This window comes from Lissotriton vulgaris, chromosome 11, assembly GCF_964263255.1.
Source record: "Lissotriton vulgaris chromosome 11, aLisVul1.2, whole genome shotgun sequence".
Taxonomy (NCBI): domain Eukaryota; kingdom Metazoa; phylum Chordata; class Amphibia; order Caudata; family Salamandridae; genus Lissotriton; species Lissotriton vulgaris.
Window position 1 is genome coordinate 636,998,473 of NC_141699.1, and position 21,884 is coordinate 637,020,356.

At 48.2% G+C, this 21,884-nt stretch overlaps 1 protein-coding gene across 1 annotated transcript in view; it reads left to right on the plus strand.

Annotated features, from left to right (window-relative positions):
- Positions 1-399: 399 nt before the first annotated feature.
- Positions 400-21,884, plus strand: part of LOC147683275 (E3 ubiquitin-protein ligase DDB_G0292642-like) — a 286,530-nt gene continuing 265,045 nt past the window's right edge. Inside the window, exon 1 of the mRNA XM_086943732.1 lies at positions 400-569. Coding sequence (XP_086799858.1) covers positions 488-569 — 82 coding nt within the window. The 5' untranslated portion in view covers positions 400-487. The remainder of the gene's footprint in view (positions 570-21,884) is intronic.

Genomic DNA, 21,884 nt, shown 5'->3' on the forward strand with positions numbered 1-21,884 from the left:
CACTCGTACTGTCAATTAAAATGGGGCCAAACTACTCTCCTCCAAGGGCACTGGTCTTGTTTTGACTATAAACAATTAGGATGAGAGTCAACTCTCCGAAATGAGAAGCCCTGTTGACATGAAATGGTTAAATATAACAGAATGCTGTAGAAATATAATCTTCATAATTGTCTTTCCAGTGCACCGCTGCTGCTCTCTTTATTTGCTAATCTCCGCCAACATGCTCACCCCTCCAGCCTAAACAGACTGCCTTCGACCAACCTCCAAGGCGAATTTTTCATTGCAGCCCGCAATTCTTGTAAAAAGGAAGCGTTGACGTGTATATAAAATCTATCTCAAAGAGAAACTGAAACTTCTCTGTCAAAGCCCGGAAATTGTTGAAACGCGGCCAGCGAAATCACTTGCTAGTTAATGTTCAGCCCGGAGACAACAGCATTCATTGCCTCAGGGGACGAAGTTGTCTAATTTTGCTCTTAACGGCGTAAAAATGAGCACTGGAGAGTGGAAGAGATATGACGCGGAAGACAGCACCTTGGAATATGTTGCTGGAGTACCAGACAGTATCACGGGTAAGCGGGAGAGTATATGTTGTTGATCAGGGCCGGACTGGCCGGACCGCGCATTGAGCGTATCCCTAGGAGGCTGCAAGGGTGGGGACGGTTTCGTTACTGGGGGACGGTGTTGCAGCGGTGCTGCGATATCGGCCCACAATAACAGAAGTGCTTCACGCACTTCGCAGTGTTCTCTTATATTTTAAAGCCAGAATTCGATAGGTTCTTATATTTTCGTGGTTCCCTCTTCAATCATTAACGCCAAGTCTGGCCTTTGCACCCTAGTGCGATTGTTGTGCATTATTAAGGTATATGCAAGTATATGCCATCCAAGAATTGGCAGCAGCAACCAGAGTCTCTCGCCTTTGAGATCTATTGATTTTGACAGTGGCTTTTAGCAACGCCGCACAGCATACCTGATGCCGTCCTTGCAGCATGGTTAAAGTTTAAAATAATAATGAAAAAACGTTGGTGCCAGCCACACATTATTTTGTAGGGGTACTGCGCTCGCACCATGCGCGTATATGCCTGATTAAATTCGCAGGTGCTTTTTTCCCATTTTAGTTAATAAGTTTGACTTTGATCAGTTACTATAAATAAAATAAAGCATATAATGCCTTTTTTTAATTGATTGGGCTGTGGGAGAAGCCAATGCAATATAGGGGGTAGTGGGTGAGCGAAGACAGTGCATATGTGTGCATAATTGGGGATTACAGTTCAGGAATGAGTGGAGTTTAGGGATAATGAGGGGTTTCCGGTTCAGGGATGGGTGGAGCGCAGGGGGCGAAAGGGTTTTTAGGGGTCATGGATGGGTGCAGTTTAGGGGCCAGAGATTGGGTGTAGGTTAGGTGCATTAAGGTTTTTTTATGTTTCTGGGATAGGTGGAGTTTAGTGGTAGAAAGAGCTTTTAGAGTTCAGGGATACAGTGTAGTTTAGGTGTAGTGAGGGGGCAGCAGTTGATTGTCTTTAGGGGTTGTGAGCAGTGGCGTTACAAACCTTGAGGGGAGCCCCCTTCAAAGTACAAGCGGGGCGCCCCCCACGCACTGGACCAAGTCCGAAGCTCTCAGGCCAGGCATCTGCCGGTGCCAGTTGGGCCCCCGCACCGCAAGGGCATTTGTTACACCACTGGTTTTGAGGAGTCTGGGATGGATAGTGTTTAGAGGTGTTAAGGGGGTCTGCAAATTAATACCATCCGAAATAATTGTTTGCTAATGTAAAAGATATACATTTGAAAAGATGACCCCTGAGGTAAAGCATTGAAATAAATACTTCAAACAAAACTATTTCTGAAAGTAAAACCTGCCACCATTGTATTTACATCTTAAAAAATAAGCATGCAAAAGCAAATTTCGAACAAAAAGACATTTTATGAATTGGTTTCCATGAAATGGTAAATGCATTCAATTTGAAAATTTCCATTAAACTGTTTAGGTGAAATGTTTTTTAAGTAATTATACTCAATGAAATTGTTTTTCTGTTAGATTACATACACCCGTTTGAAAACAGGTGCATATGTGCGAGAGCAAAATACCAGTGGCTGAAGTGGCCAGAGCAGTAGAAGCGAGTCAGTGGCAGGATTGGACTTTCCCTTCCAGCTTATTTATGTTGTGGGCGTCAGAAGAAACATGTAAATGCCAGTTGAACAAACCAAAGAATATTTTATTTATAGTCACAGACATCCACGACAGTTTCAACGCCACGACCGCCCCGACAACCACTGAGACCTCCGCCCCCACGACCCCCATCCGCACCAACGGCCTGCTCTACTGGACCAACATCAACGACGATGACACCATCAAAATCATGAACACCATCCACTCCGGATCCTCGTCAGATCCATGCCCACACCACATCTTCAACAAAGCCAGCACATTTATTTATTTATTTATTTATTATAACATTTGTAGAGCGCGAACGAAGGCCCTAGGGCATCTCGGCGCTGATAACTGAAATGTTAAACCCACAAGGGGTGCCTAGGTGATAGTCAGGATCATTGGTTAAAAAGCCAGGTTTTCAGATTTTTTCGAAAAGACCAGAGGGAAGTACTGGCCTTGATAGAGAGAGGAAGAGTGTTCCACAGCTTCGGTGCCGCTACGAGAAATCGTCTGTCACCCCAATGGACCGTTTTAGTTCGGGGGACCACCAGGTCAAAGGAGCCGGAGGAACGCAGTGTTCTGGAAGGACAGTAGGGGGTCAAATTCTGAGTGAAGAACACTGGTCCCGTGTTATGTAAGGCCTTGTAGATCAAACACAATGACTTGAACTTGATCCTTTTCTTCACTGGGAGCCAATGGAGTTGCCGTATGATGGGGGACACTGATTGGTATTTTGTGGTTCGCCCTAGCAGCCTGGCTGCCGCGTTCTGGATGGCCTGCATTTTCATTAACACTCTCTCCTGGGCACCTAGGAACAGAGCATTGCAATAATCTAGGGTGGAGAGAACCAGGGCACTAACCAATGTTTTGGCGGCATTTTCGGGCAGGAAGGGCAGAATTTTCTTAATAAGCCGTAGCTTGCAAAAGGCTGAGGAGGAGATCTGGTTTGCGTGGGGGAGAAAGTTCAGCCGGTCGTCGAACAGAACGCCCAGGTTCCTCACCTTGTTGACCGGTTCTGGGGGCTGACCCATGGATGAGGGCCACCACAAGGGGGACCACTCCGGGGAGAGGTTGCCAAAAATGACAACCTCTGATTTATCAGAGTTTAATTTCAGGCAATTATGGGCCATCCAGCTCCCAATTGCCTGCATACCCTGCTTGAATGTATCAGCTTTTTGAGGCCCGTCATTCTTGACGGAGAGGACCAATTGGGTGTCATCTGCGTAGGATGTTAGGCTCATCCCGTGTGCTCTGATGACATTGGCAAGGTCCGACACATAAATGTTAAACAGTGTCGGACTAAGGGATGAGCCTTGAGGAACACCACATGGCAGTGACAAGGGAGGTGATTCAAATGGTCCTACAGTGACAACCTGGGTCCTGTTAGCCAGAAAGGAGGCAAGGAGATTTTTAGCGTTGCCTTGAATACCTATACTCTCGACACGGTCGACCAAGGTAGTGTGGTCGACCGTGTCGAAGGCCGCCGATAGATCCAGTAGGATCAAGACAGCAGTGCCTCCCGCATCTCGAATGGATCTAATGTCATCCGCCGCCTTGACCAAGGCGGTTTCGGTTCCGTGAAATCGACGGAAACCGAACTGAGATTCGTCCAGACATTTATTTTCTTCTATAAAGAGGGAGAGTTGTGTGTTCATGATTTTCTCGACTATTTTGGCTAGTAGTGGCAGACTCGGAATGGGTCGATCGCACCCCATCTCCGGAAAGTCATCAACACCTCCTTCGAGACAACAACCTTCCCGGAGAGCTGGAAGCACGCCGAGATCAACGCAATACTCAAGAAACCCAAGGCGGACCCCAAGGACCTCAAGAAATTCCGGCCCATCTCCCTGCTCCCGTTTCCGGCAAAATTCATCGAGAAGACCGTCAACGAACAACTGACCCGCTACCTCGAGGAGAACAACATCCTGGAACCTTCCCAGTCTGGGCTCCACAGCAACCACAGCACAGAGACTACCCTCATCGTGCCACCGATGACATCAAGTCCCTGTTGGACAACAGAGAAACGGCGGTCCTCATCCTCCTGGACATGTCAGCCGCCTTCGACACGGTCTGTCACCACACACTACGAACACGCCTCCACAACGCTGGGATCCAAGAGAAGGCCCTGGACTGGACCACCTCCTTCCTCTCCGGCAGAACACAGAGCGTCCGCCTTCCCCCCTTCCGCTCCAAAGCCACCGAGATCATCTGCGGCGTACCCCAGGGCTCATCCCTCAGCCCAACTCTGTTTAACATCTACATAGCACCGCTCACCCACGTCGCCCATCGGCATGACCTCAACATCCTCTCCTATGCCGATGACACCCAGCTGATACTCTCCCTCACCAAGGACCCCACACCGCCAAAACCAACCTTCACAAAGGAATGAAGGCCGTTGCTGAATGGATGAGGAACAGCAGACTGAAGCTGAACTCGGACAAGACGGAGGTCCTCATCCTCGGATTCAACCCTTCGGCCTGGGACGACTCCTGGTGGCCGACCGAATTGGGAACCGCTCCAACACCCACCGACCACGCACGCAACCTAGGGCTCATCCTCGACTCCACCCTCTCCATGACTAAACAGGTCAACGCCGTCTCCTCCTCCTGCTTCAACACCCCCTTGTCAGCAGTAGGTTGGACTATGGAAAAGCCCTCTACGCAGGAGCCTCGGCCAAACTCATGATACGTCTCCAACGTATCCAGAACGCCTCTGCACGCCTGATCCTCGACATCCCTTGCCACAGCCACATCACACCCCACCTGAGAGACATGCACTGGCTCCCGGTCAACAAGAGGATAACCTTCAAGCTCCTCACCCACGCACACAAGGCACTCCACAACACCAGACCAAAGTACCTCAATAGACGACTCAGCTTCTACACCCCCACCCGCCAGCTCCGCTCCGCCGACCTCGCCCTCGCTACAGTCCCCCGCTTCCGAAGAGAGACCTCAGGCGGCAGATCGTTTACCCAACTCGCCGCAAAGACCTGGAACACCCTCCCCATCCACCTACATCTCACCCAAGACCTGCTGACCTTCAGAAAACTCCTCAAGACCTGGATTTTCGAGCAGTAGCAGCATTCCCCACCCCAGCGCCTTGAGACCCTCACAGGTGAGTAGTGCGCTTTACAAATGATATGATTGATTGATTGATTGATTGATTGATTGAAAGAGCGCTGGCACTAAGTACGTCTATGTAGCTATCGGTGATAAAACAGAGGGAAGGCCATCTCCGTTGCTACGGCACAGTGAAGGTGAATTATTGCATGTTGACAAAATCAGTTTATGGGCTCAGGATGGCGGAGGAGCATTATTCTGTGGAACTCTGGGCAGGTGGGGTTGAGAACAAGATATGATAGGCAAAATAACCAGAAGTTTGGGCTGTGTAGAGGTAGGATGGAGTGAGGGATCAACGGGGAACCAGCGAAAAGCTTTGCTACACACTAGGTGGAGGGAAGTAGATATTACACACAGGGTATTTGTAGCCAACTGGTAGCCACCTGATAGCCAGGTAGGTTTAATTGAAGTGCTTTGTATAAACTGCATGCTGATTTGAAGGATCATTGTTGCTTGAGGGGCAGCGATTATTATAATGAATGTTCTCTGTTGATGTGTTAGTATGTTTTGTAGTCATATATCAGTAAACCTGTGGTATGCAGTTTGCCTTTAAAGGGTGCATAGTTGGTGATATAGCCTATGCATGAGATGAACAGCAACTGCATGATAACTTTTTAAGGTGTTTTGGGATGTAGGATTTAACGGATCTAAGAAGACTCAGGTGACCGGGGATTATTGCCCTGGAATTAATGTGAATATCTATTATGAGTATACCACCTAGAGTACTCTGACCATATGTAATTGTTATGTGGTAAAGACTGTTTTAATTTAGTTGGTTAAAGAGCCCAGTGAACCAAAGACGCCCTTTGTTGTCTCACAAAATTAAATCTATTCAGCAATAAATATAATAACTTGAACTTCTCCTGCCCCCTATTCCTAATTGCAGTCCACCCTCTTGGGTCTTCTGACAGCCAGTCATATTTCCTCCTTAATATGTTTTCTTGGACTGACAGCCTATAGATTTGTCCTCCTTGCTTCTGTTTCTCAAATCTGCACTATCGTCACCTCCAGTTGTGCATTTCTAATGGGCTGCTGACCATTAGGCAGCATGTTTGCCTTAAAATGGTTAACTTTCACTCCTATTATATTGGTAGCCTCTTATCAACATTTTAAGAGCTGTTTTGAAGGCTTTGATCATTACCTACCCCATTCATAGCTACATTTACATGATAAACCTTTAGTAAACCCTACTCCCACCCAGCTTCCGTAACCAGCTATTTCTCTTCATCACATCGCTAAGCCCCAACAAGGAGACCGAGGGCTGGTAAGTGGATGTTTAATGCTATGGTGCTTGAGCTCCCTACATGCTACATAACTTCAATCACATATTCTGTGGCACAAAATAGGTTCATAGAGTGCATACTGCAGCACACAGCAGACCCAGACTATCTTGGGGAAATTCCAACATGCCTCCTTACCATCAAGGTCTTTTGAGTCAGTTATTGCAACATTCCAGAAACTGGGTGCATATATAGAAACAAGTGCTTTAATGCAATAGGGCAACGTTTATGGCAACCGAGTGCCTTCCCTTGGTCATCGCTTTGCAAAACGAACTGGCTCATAATGGATTCATTTTAACTATCCTTGTTCCGCGACCCCGGTATTCTGTCTTCCCCTTATCCCTTCTTCCACTATAATTGATATTGTTAGCCAACCTTTTTCTCGGTCTCCTCGACTCTCTTGTCAATTAAGCCATCTGACCTTTAGCCTTACTTCTCCACAGAGTTGCTTGTTCTTGGCCACATTGCTTCATAAAAAAGTCCAGCTTTTCCTCCTCTACTATGTTACTTTAGATTATGCTTTGATGTTTTGGTTCAGCGGTTTGCGCGGCCCCTGATGCTGAGGTGCCCTCCAATCTGCAAGTCTGTTGCTTCTCAGGGACTCCATGTGATGTCCCTCCGTAGGTCCCTTTTCAAAGACCCTAGCTGGTGGTAGCAATTACAGTTGTTTTTACTGGTGTGGTAGCTGCACCCAGGAGCGATGAGTCCCTTCTGAAAATGAGCAAAAGTGGTTGAATAATGGACTATTTGGGCCAATTCTCAAGAGTAAATGTGTGTACAAATTTAACTATGTGTTTCCGGGTAGCACACCCTTAATGAGAAGAAACCAAGCAAACGAAAAGAAAGAAATGAAAAAAACTGGTGTGCACCTCGTGGTCTTTGTCTTGAATGGATCACACACTCACCATCCCAAACAACCACTTCTACACCAACTGACAGACTGATACAGACATTCAGACAACCTAGTCAGTGACCCATACATTCACTGAGATACCTAATCTCTCACTTATACAGTCATATGTGAGGTCATAAGCAGTTAATTGTGGGGGCGCGAGTTATATTTAGCTCAGCTAACTATAATTGCTGAATTTCTATGATTTTGTACAAGTGATATATCAGCCTAACTATAACGTCCCTGTAACCTCAGTTTTTTTCAGTGAATATCTAAGGTTTTTAAAATGCTAATTCCTAACTGTAACTTGTTTGATTTTCTTCAGTGAATAGCCATGGTTTTTTAAGTAACAATGGTCTTTGCCGAATGGTGTGGAAAGGGGTCAGAGCCTCCGACTAGCTGTCAGAAATCCCACTGAGTAGGACTTATAGAAAGTACTAGGAGGGCTTCTTGGTCCGCAAGGTCCTTTAGCATCCAAGACAACTTTAGTCCCCAACCACTAGTTTGTCAGGAGGAATGTTTTCAGAGTGGAGCAGAAAGGGTTTGTGGCATGAGAACACCTCTTAGCACACTGACTGTGTGGAACTTGCTGGAGGTAACAAGAGGGATACTTGGCCCCCAAATGCCCTCAATAGCCAAGGGGACATCACCCCCCAACTAGTATTATGCCAGGCGGCACGTTTGCAGAGTAATGCAGAAAGGACGTCCTTGATGATTGTACAGATAGTGCCTGTGCCCTGGGAACCCTTCCCGATATATAAAATGACAGCCGCAACTTTCTGTTCAGGTTGCATCCAGCCAATCAGAGCATTCCTGTTGGCGAGTACATTCATCGCAAAACCACCTCGAAATATCTGTGGCCAGTGATATCACTATAATTTTGAACCTACATTTTTCAAAAACTTCTGAACGGATTTACACCAAATCTTCCTTGAACTGATATCTACGTCCCTGCCACATTTGGTGTAAGTCCGTTCAGCGGTACGGGCTGTAGAGGAGGCTAAAAGTTCCTATGGGAATTAATATTACAAATGCAAACTTATTTCGTGCCCCAAATTCTCGTTCCCCACCCAGGGCCGGACTGGGAACGAAAACCGGCCCTGGCAAAGTGCTCGGCCGGCCCCCCATCCCTCCCCCCCGGGAGAGGAGGGGGGAGGTGACCGAGCTCTTTGAGGGCCGCCTTTCGGCCAAATTTGTTACAAGGACGATTTTGCAGCTATGCTGCAAAAACGGCCCTGTAACAAAAAAGGCCCGCAGGGGTCCAAACCCGTTCCCCACCCTTGCGGCCCACAGGGGGATTGCCCGGTGTCGGCAACGGCCAGTCCGAGCCTGTCTCCACTGCACGGATCACCCTGAAACTTCCCCAATCAACAGTAACTACAGTGACACTTTTTTGGCAAAATTTCATGCAGATTGGTCAAATTACGCCATAGTTATAGCCAAGTTAAAAAATGCTTTTCCTATGGAAACTAGGTGTTAACTATAATTACCTACTGGCAACCACCAGTACGTAATATATAATATAGAACTCAAACCAATTGTTTTTTTTTGTTTCAATTGCGACATAAAAACAAAAAATAATAAAAATGAGCAGACAAAAACACTTTGAAAAAATAGAAGAGAGTTTAAAAATAATAACTCCACGGTGAGAAGTGAGGTGACAAACTCTCTATCTGTGTTTAAATATTGTTGTTGTATAGTATGTTGTCTATGTTTGTTGGAACAGGAAATCATGTAACCTGTAGTTCTGTACCTAAAATAGGGAAAGTAATGGCACTCAATGTGTGAGCAAAGCAAAATCAAGGAGATGATGAACGGAGCGTTGCAACTTTTCAGCCACATACCCCCAGTTACAGATCTGGGTTGTATCCATCATCGTTCTTTAACTCACTTTGCCACCCTAGTTCAGACACAGCTATATGCAAATCAGTCTTGACCCTGTGCCTCATGGGAACAGTCCAGCCCGAACTGCCAAGCCATGTCTTCCATGGACTGGAAACTAGCATCCTGGGACTGGTTTCAGGCTAAAAGCCCTCCTCAGCTAGGCTAGCTTGGATCCAGTGGCAAAGTGAGAAAAGGACCCACGTCTATGCATACCCTGCCAACTTAGGATGAACAAAGCAAACAGAAGGAGATGATGGACGAAGCTCTGAAACTTTTCAGACACTCACCCCCAGTCACAGATCTAGGTTGAATCCTGGCTGATGAGGGCTGAAAGCCTGAAACCGGTCCTAGGATGCTTGTTTCCAGCCCAGGGAGGGCCTGGCCTGACAGTTCGGGTTGGACTGTTTGTGCAGAGTCAAGACTGATTTGTATATGACTGAGTCCAAACTGGAATGGCATGGTATGTAGGTATGGGAGAATTTTGCGAATCTCGCGTTCGCGAATTTTGCGGATTTGCGAACTCGCAATCCGCAAAATCCGCGAATTCCCTCGAATTTGCGGATTTTTTTTTTTTATGTTCGCACGGGTTTCTGCAAGTTCGCGAGGGTTTTGTACAATTTCGCAAATTGCGAAATTGTACAAAACGCGTGCGAACTTGCAGAAACCCGTGCGAACACAATGTGCCCAGTAGGGTATGTGCCTCGTCTTGTGTGAATAAAAGGTCAGAGAAAGATCAGTTCAGCAGATGAAGAGAAAGAAGCTCCTGGTCACAGGAACAGCACAGGTATTGCGCTCGTGAAAGTCAAGGATGCAAAGCCTATCCAGCATCACAGCTGATTTTCCACGGTAGATTTGGGAAGAAGGCACACCTGTCCAGCCTCGACGACGCTCACGATTGTTTTTGGGCTAAAGAATGAGTCACTGAATTTGAGCATCAACTAGTTCGAGCGTCCATGTGTGTGTTACTATGCAATCGTCTCGAAGGGCGCAGGGGTCCCTTGAGTGAGCTGTGAGCTGTAACTATTTTACAATGGCGCCAGCAAGCTTCCAGCGCCGTTGTAAAATAGTTACAAAGTTAGCTTGCACAGGAAGCACTTAGATAAAATAAAGCAGCACCTGCTTCGTTTTATCTAGTGGTTCCTGTGCAAGCTAACTTTGTAACTATTTTACAACGGCGCTGGCAGCTTGCTGGCGCCATTGTAAAATAGTTGCATGAGTGGGGGTTCAACTTTTGAACCCGTTACGTTCGCGGATTTTTTTTGCGGATTTTGCGGGAAATCCGCAAAATTCGCGGATTGCGGATTTCCCAAAAATCCGCAAAATCCGCGAGCATAACGGATTTCCCGCTCACACTTAATGGTAAGCAAAAAAACAACGGAATTAGGCCCAGATCTCTGGACTGGGGTGAAAGTATGACATTGTTCTGCATCTGTCCATCATTTTATCCTTTTGCAATGTGCGAGCAAGGCAGAGATGCCGAAACGCATTACAGGAAAAGAATCAATGTGCATAGTTTGAAAAATCAAGCCCTTGTGTTGGTGTCTGGTTTGCGGAATTGGAGTTGGCATTTGTATATTACCTACTGGCGGTCGTCAGTAGGTAGTTCTAGTTAGGACCTTGTTTCTATTCCAATATTTTTTTTCTTTTCCCAATAACTTTAACGCCGGTTGACGAATCTTTGCAAAATTTTCAAAACTAAGGGGGTGCTCTGGTCAGCTCCTATCTTGAAAGTTTCAGGGTGATTCGGCAAGCGGGGGCCGAGATAAAAGTGGATCCAGAAAATGTGTTTTCTCCATGTTAATTTCCATATGAAACTTTAGACATGGCTACAGCCCGAACTGCTGAACGGAATCACACCAAATATGGTAAAAAGGTAGCCCTTGGTTCAGAAAGAGACCTTTTTTTAAATGGTGTAAATCTGTACAGTAGTTCCTGAGAAATTCAAAAAATAGCGGTCGGAAAATCAATTTCCCTTATGACACTTTAGACACAGTTATAGCCAAAACTGCTGAACGGAATCACACCAAATTTGGCAAAAAGGTAGCCCTTGGTACAGAAATGGTGTAAATCCATTCAGAAGTTGCTGGGAAAATCAAAAAATAAAAGTTTTGATATTTAGAGGCGCGGTGGATCCGCGCACCCTCCCGATCATGAGCTTTATTCTAATTGGCTGTCAACACTCCAAACCAGGAAGTGTTGGCACAGAGGCGCAAGAAAACAGGGAAAATAAATGCAAAAAAAAGAAATGGGGGCAGGGTAGAAAAACCCTGACCCCCTAGTCCTGCTCAGGGCCCAAAAAAGCATTAAAAAAATCAGCAGGCATTGCTTTTTTTAAAACGCAAAGGCCAGCCGCAGTGCATGGGGTCCCTGGGGCCATTAATGGCCTGAGGAGGGGGGCCACGCAGCCCCCCTCCAAATACATTATAAAAGAAAGACTGGTCATGCCCTGGGGGATGGGGTCCCCTGGGCAAAATATGGCCTTGGGAGGGGGGCCACGCAGCACTCTTACATTTTTAATTTTGTTTTTAAAAATAGGGGTCAGGCCCTGGGATGGGGTCCCAGGGCCCATAACATAGAAAAGGAAGGAGGGCCACACAGCCCCCCTTCTTAAAAAAGAAAAAAAAGACACGATTGGGCCGGAGGCCCCACCCCCTCCCAGCAACACTCTGCAAACGCGCCCTGTGGTGTGTTTTAAGTTGGGGAATGAATTCCCCTTCAATACTGGGCGTCCCTGGGGCCCAACTAGCCCAGCAGGTACCTCCAGTAAGCGCCACAGGGCTGCGTTGCAGAGTGGTGATCGAGACCACGCCCCTTTTTACACCTCTTCAATGCTGCTCTGTGGCGCTTACTGGAGGTACCTGGTGGGCTAGTTGAACCCCAGGGACCCTCAGGATTCAAGGGGACTTTATCCCCAAACTTAAAACGTGCCACGGGGTGCGTTTGCACAGTGGTGAAGGGAGGGGGTGGGGCCTGAGCTGACATGTGGGCAAACACGCCCTGTGTCGCATTTAAAGTTGGGGAATTAATTCACTGTCAATCCTGAGGGCCCCTGGGTCCAACAACCCCACCAGGTACCTCCAGTAAGTGTCACTGTGCTGCCTTGCAGAGAGGTGGGCCAGGCCACGCCCCTTTTTACACCTCTCTGCAATGCAGCTCTATGGCGCTTACTGGAGGTACCTGGTGGGCTAGTTGGACCCCAGGGACCCTCAGGATTCAACGGGACTTAATCCCCCAACTTACAACGCGCCAGGGAGCGCGTTTGCAGAGTGGTGGAGAAAGAAGGCATGAACTTTGTCTACCTATCACCAATCCTACTGCGTGGGGTTTACTGGAGATACAAAATGGTAGGCTAGTTGGCTTCTAAAGGACCCCCAGCAGTGAAGGGGACTTCAATCCCCATCGAAGAGCGTGCCATGGAGTGCGTTTGTAGGTGGGCAAAGTGGGCATGGCCTGGTTCGAGTACTTACCAGTGATGCTGTGAGGGACTGACTGGAGGTAATAGTTTGGGAATTTGGCCCCCAAGGATGTCCTTGGGGGCCAACTTCCCCTTTTGTTACCTCCAGTAAGTCCCACACGGTGGGATTGCTAAGACTTCTTCGGAGGCCATGGCCCCCTTTGTCTACCACTCTGCAAACGTGCCTCGTGGCTGACTACGCGATGGGGGATGAAGTCCAATTTAGTACTGAGGGAGTTTGGAGGCCAAGAATCCATTGGTTGGACGCCCAGCACCCTTTCTCCACCACTCTAAAAACGCGACTACTAGTTAAAGTAGCATATTTCTGCACCTGTTACTTAGAGGTAGTTTTAATCCCCCTGCCCTAGTATGTACTAGGGCCTTACAGAGGAGGTCATACTAATCACATGGGTACCCCACCGCATAGTGTTCCCTAGTGTATGTAGGTGTTTTCACTGTAGTGTAAAGTATCTTGTAGCATAGCACTGGCTCTAGGCTTGGTTAGTCGGAGTCAGTTACCACCAGTACCCGCCTGAAAATGTTATGGGCACAGGATGATTTTGCAACAAGGCCTCTTTCTGCTCCTTTGTTGGTTCTTTCTGCACGTCTTGCTTCTTCCTGCACTTTTCTTTGTCTTTGTGGACTTCTGTTGCTTCTTGCTTCATTTCTTTTGCTTCTTTCTGTGCGTTTTTTCTTTTTATTCACATGTCCCACCTCTGTAGGCTAGTTAGAAACTAGCATTTAAAAAACCTTTGAAATTCACTTAAAAAACCATAGGTTTCAGGCACGTTATAGTTAGAAAATAGCATTTAAAAATCCTTTGAAATTCACTGAAAAAACCATAGGTTTCAGGCACGTTATATTTAGAAATCAGCATTTTTAAAAAACCTTAGAAATTCACTAAAAAACATTCACTAAAAAACATAGGTTTCAGAGATGTTATAGTTAGCTGGACATTTCACTCGTACAAAACCATAGAAATTCCCCCTTTATAGTTAGTTCAGCTAACTATAACTTGCGCTTCCGCAATGCAGTGCTGATGACGTCACATATTACATCACTCATGACATTTAAGGAGGTGCATCTTTAGTTATGTCCTAAATTGGAACATCTTTGGGGTGGTCCTGATGGATACAGGAATGTTGTGGCTCACAACTGAAGGAATGTAGGGTCTGAGGAGATTTAAAGACCTGAAAGGCTTAGCTCTCCAGCCTCAATGTATATCACAAGAAACGGAACCCTTGAAAGGCACTGTCACAGGGAGTGGCTTAGCTAAGGTGAGGTGTCCCTTTATTAGGACAAAATCCCTCACCCACCAATGGTGTCAAGCTTCATCATTGAGATTCTCCTTGTGCTGTGATGCTTAGTCACTATTATCAAATAGGAAATTACCTGGCCACCAAATTAGTATCCTGCTAATTTATTCAGCAGATTCAACATACAACACATTTAGTCATTGTATCATACTTTAACAATTGTACCTGATACAAATAATTTTTAAGCAACAAATATTCATATTTGATGCATTAAAAGACTACACATTTCATTCTTCATTGCATGATTTTCTAATCTCATAGAAAAACATATATTCATAAACTAATAGCAAAAAGAAGAAAACGAAGAAACAGTAAAAAACAAATCACTATATTACACCAGTCGATACTGTAAGCTGACTGCCAGCGCTGGGACTATTTTCCTTGTTTGATTTTGTTTTGTTTTTTAAGAATTTTTTAAAACCTTTATTTGAAAAAGTGCACACAGCTATTCAGCCTGACATCCCGGAGGCAAGGCAGCATTTGTAAACAGGAGAGCGATAGTGCAAGAATCAATGTCACAGTACAATGAAGGTTGATTTTATTGTTTTGTTTTACAAAGGAACATAAAGAGAGAAGAAGAAAAAGGCGCCAGAAAGGCGCAGAAAGAGTGGCAATGGGGTAGAAAAAAACAGTGAAGCGTTGGCAGCGGGGTAGGGGGGGAGCAGTGGGAACACAAGCACGGAAACAGGAGAATAGATCAGAACAAGGGGGGGGGAAGAGAGAACAGGAGAACAATTTTCAACGTGTCACAGTTGGTGTCACAGGCTATGGCGACAAATGTTCCTCCAATGAGACAGGTTCCGGGGGTACACAAATGTCTCCCCTATAGGTATTCCAGGCACCCCACACCTTCAACCATTTTTTGGGCTTACCCCTGGCAACATAGACCGTCTTTTCCCTGAACATACACCAATCCATGTTGGCTTTCCATTGCACCACCATGGGAGCTACCGAAGCCCCCCACTTCTGAGCAATATCGCGTTTAGCCACCATGTTGCCAAGGGTCACCCACTGCGTCTGAGCCACATTGTGGTCCGTCGGTCCCCAAATGTTGAGGAGGCACCTCCTAGCTTCCGCATTCACTACCACCCCAGTTACTTCATCCATAATCCGGTGCACTCGTCTCCAGTAGGAGGCTATGGCGGGGCATTCCCAGAGAATGTGCATAAAGGTGGCAAGGACACCACAGCCGCGGCGACAAAGCCCATCGACCGAGTAGCCCATATGCACAAGCCGGGGGCCAGTCACGTACACTCTATGCAGGATTTTGAGCTGCACCAGCCTGAGACGGGAGGAGATGGCAACCTCCTTAGGGGAAGAAACTGCACTCTGCCAATCCTCATAGTCGATTTCCAATCCGTCACGCACCCACTGATCCCGCACACCCAGGAGGAGGTCTGTGCGAACATTAATAAGTTTCTTATAAGACAGTGAGATGGCACTGTCAGGCATATGGCCGTCCAGCACCCTGTCTTCCAACGGGGAGCTTTCTGGAATCGCCCCCTCATCTGGTTTAGCAAAAAGCAATGCGTGTCGCAACTGGGCATACCGGAAAGCCTCTGAGGTACCCAGCTGGTATTCAGCCTGCAATTGGGAGAAGGTCTTGATCTCACCTTTCGATAACATATCATCCACCCTGGAAATACCTATAAGGTCCCACTTATCAAACCCTTTGGTGTGCCATAACTTGCCCAAAATGTCTGAATCGTACAATGGGGTGAATCTAGTTAGCCTGCCTTGCCAGCCCTGAGCCTTGGTGATTGCCCTCCAAATATGGACCGCCGTTCTAGTTGTGCCCGACATCCGCCTGTCCAGAGACCTCGAATAAAGCGCCCTGTAATAATTGCCGCCACTCAAAAGCCACTTATCCATAGCGTATCCAGGGTTATCGTCCGGACCATAGAAACCGTGATTGATGGCCGCCAATTGGGAGGCCCAGTAGTATCCACGCACGTCTGGTAGCGCTATACCCCCGTCGTACCACGGAAGCGTAAGCTTCGTGATAGCGATGCGGGGTCGGCCATCCCAGAGCAAGGCACGTTGGAGGCCTTCGATCTCCCGGAAGTATCGGGCGGGAACCGGATTTTGGGTGTTCTGCAGGGCGTACAAGAACCTGGGCAAAGACATCATCTTAAATAATGCCGCGCGCCCGAGTAAGGAAAGCGGGGGTTTGCGCCAACCCTCCACGTCTCGCCGGAGGCGGAGAAGAGGGGGAAGCAGATTGTGTTCATAGCGCGCCTTCGCATTACCAGAGATATAGATCCCTAAGTATTTAAAGCCCTGGCTGGCCACCTGGATGCCGCAGCCTCTAGGGAGGCGCGGTGTGTCCCCTTTCAGTACATAGAGGGAAGACTTGGCCCAGTTAATGACGAGGCCAGAATATTGGCCAAAAAGTCTAAGTACATCACATGCCACAATAAGTGACTTGCAGGGGGAAGTGAGGTAAAGCAGAATATCATCCGCATAAAGGGAGACTCTGTCCTCGAAGCCAGGGGCCCAGCTGATACCATGTAGATCCGGGTGTGTCCGTACCAAGGCCGCGAGTGGCTCAAGAGCGAGCGCAAACAAAAGAGGCGACAAGGGGCAACCCTGCCTGGTGCCCCTGTGAAGGGCAAATGTCGCCGAGATACGGCCATTGACAGCAACGTTAGCCAGTGGGTCAGCGTACAAAAGCTTCACCCATCCCACAAACACCGGGCCAAAACCGAGCTTCGCCAACACCGCCCAAAGGTAACTCCATTCGAGAGAGTCGAAAGCCATTGTGTCGTCCAAGGACGCAAGGACTGCCGGCTCCTCAAGAGTGTGGGCCCTGGCCAGGGCGCCGTGAAGTCTACGCAAATTAAGGGCAGTGTTGCGGTGTGGAATAAAGCCCGACTGGTCCGGATGCACTATGTCGCCGATAACACCAACCAGACGATTAGCGAGTATCTTGGCGAGAATCTTAGGCTCAGCATTCAGGAGAGAGATGGGGCGGTACGACCGACACAAATCTCTCGGCTTCCCTTCCTTATGGATGACCACAATAGTGGCCAACCTCTGGTCAAGGGGAAGTAGGCCATTATCCCGCGCTTCCAGGAACATTTTACGCAGGTGTGGGGAAACCACATCCGGCCTGATCTTATATAACTCAACTGGGATACCGATTGATTGATTGATTGATGCTTTATTTCGATATGCACATATCATAAAAGCAGTACAAAAGATAAAAACAGCATGTCAAAAAAAGTAAGACTGTACATTTAGTAAAAAGATAAAACACATTAGGTCAGCATAAATTAGATAAAAAGAGAATTAAATTGATATGGACAGTCTTCTAATTCTAATCAACCAAGCCCATTTTAAAAACTTAGCGACAGCACAAACAATGGGAGGGGCTGTGTTAGTTAAGAGGATCCGGAGTGCAACGGAGTGCTGACGAGTACCCAGTTCTCTACAGATGGGACCGAGCCAACGTGATCTGGGGCGACCGTAGTCCGGGCATTCAAAAAGAAAATGTGGCACCGTCTCTGGCTTGTCTTGACAAAGAGCACAGTAGCCTGATGTAGACTGGGATTTATTCCACCTCGAGCAGAAGTCGGCCAAGGGTAGGGTTCCTAACCGGAATTTAATGTACAGGGACCTATCCATAGCCACTGATATAATGACCATGTACGGCTCATACATGACATCGTCTTTTAACAGCAGAAAAGCTGCGGTGGTTTTGCAATGCTGCTGGCTTCTCAAGCGCTTCGTACAGACCCACTCCCAGAAAAGTTTTTTTAAGGTCTCCTTCGGAGGAGCGGAGTGGCTATGCCAGCATGAGTCCAGGCCTAGGTCCCCTAAAAGTTGTTTTATATCCTTCAGCCATTTGATGCTACGCCAACCGTCAGAATGCATCACCTCTGCCAGACCGTTGGCATAGGATTTTAGCTCCGGGACCCTCCACAGACGTGCCCAAAGCAAAAGGGGTCGAAGCCGAGCCTGGTCCCTTATGGCTTTGCAGCCAGTGTCCATGAGCACTGGGATGGTCGGGCTACTTGATGGAATGGCAAGGAGATCCTTGATGAATTTATTTTCGGCCTTGCTCAGTGAGTCGACTTTACCCAAACCCCACAGTTCCGCTCCATAGAGTGACGCAGGGACCGCACGTGCTTTGTATATCTCAAGTAGAGGGGCAACACAATGTTTTGAAGAGTTGTTAAACTCCTTAAGAATGGCGCCACCCACCCTTTTGTGGGCCAATGTCATTTTGTCAATGTGGGCGGTCCAGCTCATCACATCGTTCAGTCTGATTCCCAGATAATCAAATTCTGCCACTCTTTCTAGGGGTATAGAGTTCAGGATGGGAGGGCGGCCAAGTTTGCGAGGTGGATGTATAACTAGGTACTTAGTCTTATCTACATTGATAACAAGGCCCTTAGTGGTACAAAAGTCCTGAAAGCGGTTCAGCAGTGTCTGGAGACCTTGGGGGGTTTTAGAGATGAGGAGGGTGTCGTCGGCGAACAGCAGGGTTGGGATTTTTACACCTCCCAGAGTGGGAGCGTCTGCTGGTTCGTCCAATAGGTGATCTACCACCCCGTTAATGTAGAGGGAGAATAAGGTAGGGGCCAGAACGCAACCCTGCCTTACTCCCCTCTCGACCCTGATCTTGTCGGTCTTTTCCCCATTCAACCCCCATCTGACCTGAGCATAGGTGTTGGTGTGCAGGTTAATAAGGAGGTTTAATATGTACGGGGGCATCCCTAAACCATAAAGGACCCTCCAGAGTTCCTCCCTAGGTACCAGGTCAAAGGCAGTCTTGAGGTCAATAAAGGCCAAGTAAAGACTGCCTTTGCCCAGCACCACCACCTTCCAGTATACTAGCAAGAGCCTGAAGACCTGTTCGATGGTTCCTGTACCTGAACGGAACCCGGCTTGCATATCGGACAGGATATGATTATCGTCCACCCATTGGGAGATCCTCCCCAAAATGGCTTTCCCCGCCAATTTCTGGCTAGAGTCTATTAGGCTTATAGGCCTATAGTTCCCGGGTGAATCCCGACTGCCCTTTTTATAGATGGGGACCACCTCCGCACCTCTCCAGGAGTCTGGCACAGGGCCTCCCCCAATGATTGCGTTCAGGAGTGCAGTGATTAGTACCCCCCATTCTTCCGGATAAGCGCGGAGGATATCGCCTGGTAGGCCATCCGGACCAGCTGCTTTCAATGGAACCAGGGTTTTAATCTGCTTTGTTACGTCCAAAACAGAAAAAAGTTCCAGGTCACGATCTAGGGTAAAGGGTGGGAGGTTAAAAGAATCGTTTAATGGGCCTTCAACAGCAGAGTAAAGTTTTTGGAAGTGAGAGAACCAGGTCTGGGCATTAATGGTACAGGTCCTCCGGGTATCGTCAGGACGGTTCCTTTTGCCCACCAAGTCCCAGAAACCTTTGGCATCTTTCCCACGACTGGCAGCCAGGAGGTCCTGCCAGAAATTTTCCTCCCACTCCCTCCTCGCATTTTTTTGGCAGAGTGCATAGTATCTTCTTGCCTCCCTAGCCTTGGACGGTAGTTTGGACTTGACTGCCTCAATAAGAAGTGACTTCGCCTCCCTACACTTCTGATTGTACCAGCCCTGTCCCGATCGTGAACCTTGTTTCCCTCTGCTCGAATTAGCTGGAATTACAAAGAGGTCACTAATAGCCTTAGTTATGACACAGAACCTAGGTTCCACCTCCATCAGCCCTTCGTCTTGGTGGTCGAGATTGACTAGGGCTGAGGCAAGGAGCTGCCTAATGGCAGAAGTTTTCTCCTCTGAAAGTGCCAGCTTCGCCCACTTTAGCCGTCGTCCGCAGTTTGTGACCACTGACAGGTCCGGGGCGGGGTTACTAGGAAATCTACTCGCGGTGATGTTAAGACACCTGTAGGATAAGGTGAGGGACAGGAGATTGTGGTCACTCTCTACCGATGGTACAATCACCATGTCCTCCACCATGCTCCACAGGTGTCTGTCAAGGAGAAAATAGTCGATCCGTGACATGTGCCCTGGCCTGTTATAGGTGTGGGCCCCTGCTTTGTCGGACCTTGTCCTTCCATTAGCAGCCCTGAGACCGAACTCCATAGCTAGTGAGTTGATCTGGAGGGCCACTTCTGTCCACTTTTTAATAGGACTAAGCTCGAGGGGCGGAATCCCCCACCCACTATCATGTTCCTCTTGGTCTGTTAGGATTTCTAGATCCAGAGGCTCGAAAGTGCAGTTCAGGTCACCCGCCAACAAGGTACAGGACCTGTGGGAAGATAAGCGGAGCTGAGCCTCCAGACAAGCTATTACTGAGGATTCTCTACCCCCCTTTGTGCCTCTGGCGTAGATGTTAAAAATATTTAAAATGACTCGGCCCTGGGAATTTCTCAGCAATATATTAAGGAGATCCGGGCAATTAGTGTCCCGCTCCACCACCCTGCAATTAAGATTTGAAGCCACCCAGATAAGTAGGCCACCCGAAGGGCGGCCCCTACCAGTTGCACTATGTACTGCCGGCAGAAAGTGGGTGGAATATCCCGCCTTGTGTAGGGGCACCCGACTCCAGGTTTCCTGGAACAGGCAAATGGAGTATTGCTCCACAAGCTCGTTCCAGTCCGGCATTGCTAGCTTCCTCTCGAGGCCCGCCACATTCCAGCTGAAAACCCTAACCGGGGGGTCCGTCACAGCCGTAATGCGACAGTCTTCAACAAGGAGCGGTGTGTCCAAAACACCCACACCAGGGAGGCTAGCCAGCAGGTTAAATGGTGCCCCGATCTCCCCTTGCTCTTCTACAAACTCGGCTGTAGCCTGGATTTGCGATGAGGGCCAGGGGCTATTTGTTTTAGGGTAGGGTATTGGCTCAACAGCAGGGCTCGGAGCCACAGGTACCTCCCCGGAAACATCCCAGAGTCAGCAACCCCAGGATCCCCAGTTCGGTATCAGTGGAGCCTGAAATGGCCGCTGTGGGAAAACTCCCGGGGGAGAGTGGCCGTGAACGGTATTCTCCACAGGAAATTGGCCCCCAAAACTGCTGATGTGGGTTGGTTGCCCAAGGTGAATGGAAGAAGAAATCGTAATGGGCCGGGGGTAAAAGAATGTTAAGTCGACTACGTCGATACCCGTTCCCACCGTGGATTGTCCTTGGGAGCATATCAGATGGGCAACCCTAACATCTTGGAAGTTTATCACCACACAATCCCCTTCGAGAGATTTTTTCCCGTTTCCAATCCATCCCACCCTGCGTACACCAAGAATTATACCATCCACTCCCGAAGGCAAGGGCCTGTATGCTCTCAGCCAGTGGATGACTTTATTCTTAAGTGCCTGATGGTTTTCCTGCTGGGTACTCCCGATAGGGCGGACTTTGGTGAGGATAACAACATACGGGTGGCACTCAGGGGGGAGGTTAACTGGGGGACACTTTCGTCTGGTATTCTGAGGAGAGCCTGGGGGAAGGGAGTTTATAGGTGGGACAGGAATGGGTATAGCCTTAGGGGTCGATGCTTTGCCACCAGTTGTAACAAGGGAAGCGGCCCCAGTTTGCGAAGTTGGGCCCGCTCCTCCCTTCTGGTGTTGCCTTAGGCCTTGAGTAGGCGCCAGGGTTGTTACTACTGGGGGAGGGATAGCATGCACTTGGGCAGCATGGGTGGAGACATTCGGCCTTGTCTGCCTAGGGCCATCCTGAGGGGCAACCGAGACAGTATTCCCGGGGGCTGGTCGCTTGGGTGGCCGCGACGGCTGCTCTCCTGAAGGGGGTGTCTCTGGGACCTCTATCCTAGTGTTCTTATCTATCCTGTCTGTCTTATCCTCACTGGGCT